The sequence below is a fragment of the Oryctolagus cuniculus genome, chromosome 1 (genome assembly GCF_964237555.1).
Source record: "Oryctolagus cuniculus chromosome 1, mOryCun1.1, whole genome shotgun sequence".
Classification (NCBI taxonomy): Eukaryota; Metazoa; Chordata; class Mammalia; order Lagomorpha; family Leporidae; genus Oryctolagus; species Oryctolagus cuniculus.
Window position 1 is genome coordinate 116,952,422 of NC_091432.1, and position 4,152 is coordinate 116,956,573.

Here is a 4,152-nt window from a genome sequence, read left to right on the forward strand (position 1 = left end):
AAGATGCAAAACATGAAGTTGCTTCAGAAATATCCCAGGAGAGAGAATACCTAAAGTGAATCACTGAAGTCCTTGACAATTTTCAGATAAAGAGATAAGGAAGCAGGAAAGTAGATCCTAAGGGATATTTTCATTAAAGATGTGAGAAAAATGGAATTGGGAAATGGGGAAAAAGCCACAATTTCCCTATAGAGCTGATGATGGTGGAAGATAATCCCTACAGGAAAAGTAAAATCCCTGAAGTGAAGTGAAAAACCAGAGTTAAATGTTTAATCCCATAGGAAATAAAGACAGATCATGATCTGATGTGTAAATATAGTCCGCTCATTTTGCTTTTATACTTAGAATTTATTTCCTGAGAAGGTAGTGAGCAAGGCTTAACCTTGCTTATAATCAAGCATGTTATGTTATTAAATTCATGTTGAATTTCCTCGTGATTCATCAATTGGCAATTTCATAATAATACAGGTTATTTATTTCTTCCTGCTACTTCATAGACTAAGCATTATAATTAAAAATTGTGACTACCGGTTCAGAGATATTTCCAGGGGAATGCAAAAATAAGTCTATGGTGAATCTTCTTAGAATCAAAGCAAGCAGTCTCAAAGCCCAATATTGGCCTTTACAGGAATGAATAACAACAGAAAGTAAAAAAATTGAAGACCTTTTGCCTGTGGAAGGTGAGTTTTAGATTCTATTTAAATTAATTTGTTTCTATTTAACATCTGTATAGAGATACCACTGACATAAAGTTGTGTGCATGTGTATATTCTCCCCTATATGTGGGGTACACATGTATATATGTGTTTGTCATGTTTTGGTAATCATGTAGATTGTGGAATGATCACAACAGTGAATTTATTTAAGATATCTATCACTACTAGAAAGTTACTATTTTATTGTACTGTCAATTATTGTTACCATGCTGTACATTAGATCTCCAGAATTTTTTTTTTTTTTTTTTTTTTTTTTTTTTTTTTTGCCAGCTAGAGTAGACAGTGAGAGAGAGAGACAGAGAGAAAGGTCTTCCTTTGCTGTTGGTTCAGCCTGCAATGGCCGCTGTGGCTGGCGCACTGCAGCCAGCACACTGCGCTGATCCGAAGCCAGGGGCCAGGGGCCTCTCCTGGTCTCCCATGCAGGTGCAGGGCCCAAGGACTTGGGCCTATCCTCCACTGCACTCCCAGGCCACAGCAGAGAGCTGGCCTGGAAGAGGGGCATAATCTGGCGCCCTGACCGGGAGTAGAACCTGGTGTGTTGGCGCCGCAGGCGGAGGATTAGCCTATTAAGCTGCGGCACCAGCTGAAATTGTTCTTGAAACCTTTACTCATTAACTGACATCACCACACTTCCTCTCCCACTGACTGCTGGCAACCAACATCACAGTCTCTGACTATCTTAGATCCCACATGTACAGGAGATCATGGAAGATTTCCCTCTTGGTGTCTTTCATATTTGTTTAACATGAAGTCTTCATGTTTTGAGATGAAGTCTAGGGATTTAAGGTTTGCCATTCCTTCCATTCTGTGAAACACTAACAGTGACATGAAACTGGTGCAAGAATCTGAAGGGGAGCAGAAAATGCTCAGAGAAATTAGTAAGCATGAGTTGTTACACATCTTCTATTAGTTTTCCTTTCCTTGTACAGAATTCAAATCCTTTCAGATGTGTAACTCTGATTCTGTTATCTTAGGGAGCAACTGACCTCTCAGAGACTATGGCTTCTTAGTTTTGAACTACAAACAGTGTTCTTGGTACCCATTCCACCTGAACCTAATCTTCACTGGAAGCAACGCCAGGTTCTTGATGACTCTGCCTTCAATTTTATTGGTGAGGAGCCGTCTCAAGTGAATGAAGAAATAATGAGAGGAGAGTAGGACAACTATGTCCTGGTTCGCCCTTCTTCATCTTTATCCTTAAGTTTTCTAGCAGTCATATTTGTATAGGAAAGCACTAGCTTGCACTCTGAAGGTTAAATTGGTGTTGTAGTTTGCTTTGTTTACCTGTTAAGACTCCGGGGTGGGGAGTCTCATCTCAGCCTTTACCATTGCTCTGATACCATGAGACACTGACCACCACCCCCCGCCCCGGAGTCTTAACAGGTAAACAAAGCAAACTACAACACCAATTTAACCTTCAGAGTGCAAGCTAGTGCTTTCCTATACAAATATGACTGCTAGAAAACTTAAGGATAAAGATGAAGAAGGGCGAACCAGGACATAGTTGTCCTACTCTCCTCTCATTATATATAATTCGCAACTTGACTCTCACTGGGATTAAACATGACAATAGTTCTGATCTGATTTCATCATCATTTAAAAAAATCATCTATTATTTTTCACTTTATGTTTCTGTGTGGGAGCAAACTGTTGAAATCCTTACTTAAGGTATACTAAGCTGATCTTCTGTATATTAAGATAATCGAAAATGAATCTTGATGTGAATGGAAGGGGAGAGGGAGTGGGAAAGGGGACGGTTGTTGGTGGGAGGGACGGTATGGGGTGGGAAGCCATTGTAACCCATGAGTCGTACTTTGGAAATTTATATTCATTAAATAAAAGATAAAAAAAAAAAGAAAAAAAAATGGTAAAGGCTGAGTCTATAATTTCAAATTAGGCTAATCTCAGACATTGCTTGTGTGTATTTTACCCTACTTGGATAATTAGAGACAGAAAGAGATCTTCCATCCACTGGTTCACTCTCCAGATGGTCTTCATTGGGCAACATTGGAGCAGGCTGAAGCCAGGAGCCAGGAGCTTCATCCAGGTCTTCCATGTGGGTGTCAGGGGACCAATCACTTGAGTCATCTTCCACCGCATTTCTCAGGCCATTAGTGGGGCACTGGATCATAAGTGGATCAGCTGGGAAACAAACTGGTGCCAGCAGGGGATGCCAGTATCACAAGTGGTGGCTTTACCCTCTAGGCCACAATGCCAGCCCTATTTTTGCTGTCTTCTAATATAATCTTTTTGTTTGTTTGGTATTTCTGTACACAGATTCCTGGAGAGACGAATGGCACCAGGAAATGGCTCTTTTGTGACTGAATTCATCTTGCTGGGGTTAACAGACCAGACAGATCTCCAACTTCCCCTGTTCTTCCTGTTTCTAGTAATATATATAGTCACTGTATTGGGAAATTTGGGGTTGATAACTCTAATAGGACTGAATTCACATATTCACACCCCCATGTACTTTTTCCTCTTTAACTTGTCCTTGATAGACTTTTGTTATTCCTCTGTGTTCACACCCAAAATGCTGACAAACTTTTTATCAACAACAAATACTATCTCTTATACAGCATGTATGTTCCAGCTCTACTTTTTTTGTTTTTTTATTATTTCTGAATGCTATGTGCTGACATCGATGGCCTATGATCGCTATGTGGCCATCTGTAACCCACTTCTGTACAACATAACCATGTCTCCAAAAGTGTGTTCCAGCCTTATGCTTGGTTCATACTTGATGGCCTTTTCAGGTGCCATGGCCCACACTGGATGCATGTTAAGACTGACCTTCTGTGATGCAAACACCATCAACCACTATTTCTGTGATATTCTCCCTTTGCTTCATCTCTCCTGCACCAGCACACAAGTCAATGAGCTGGTGGTTTTCATTGTAGGAGGCATCAACATCATTGTTCCCAGTCTCACCATTTTCATCTCATATGGTTTTATTCTCTCTAGCATCCTCAAAATAACCTCTACTGAGGGCAGATCCAAAGCCTTCAGCACCTGTAGTTCCCACATAATTGCTGTTTCATTTTTCTTTGGATCAGGTGCATTTATGTATCTCAATCCCTCCTCTCCCGGATCAATGAACAAAGGAAAAATCTCTTCTGTTTTTTATACCATTGTGGTTCCCATGATGAATCCCTTAATCTACAGCTTGAGAAACAAAGATGTTAAAATTGCCTTGAGAAAAACACTGAGTAGGACAAAGTTTTAATTAAAAATTATATTGCCTGTGTATGTAGTTATAGCAAGAGAGAGTCAATGCACTTAATTACAAACTTTTGGTGGTTGGTTTCATTTCTGATTTCTGACTCAGAAAAATTAAAGGCCTTTTTGGATTTTTTCCAAATTCTTTATACTCTAGGTTTTCTTTTTTCCCTTCAGTTTTTACACAATTTATCTTTTTACGATTTGCCTAATTAAC

The 4,152-nt window shown here is 39.6% G+C and overlaps 1 protein-coding gene across 2 annotated transcripts; it reads left to right on the plus strand.

Annotated features, from left to right (window-relative positions):
* LOC100349372 (olfactory receptor 8B8-like) lies at window positions 1-3,942 on the plus strand. 2 transcript variants are annotated; one of them, XM_017349202.2, is made up of 2 exons: window positions 1-17; window positions 3,006-3,942. In XM_017349202.2, the coding sequence occupies exons 1-2, from the start codon at window positions 4-6 to the stop codon at window positions 3,940-3,942; spliced, it is 951 nt and encodes a 316-aa protein (XP_017204691.1). In that variant the 5' UTR covers window positions 1-3. The 2 variants fall into 2 exon arrangements, with proteins under 2 accessions (XP_017204691.1, XP_008258317.1); XM_008260095.3 differs by lacking the exon at window positions 1-17 and having other exon boundaries at window positions 3,004-3,942.
* Window positions 3,943-4,152: the final 210 nt, after the last annotated feature.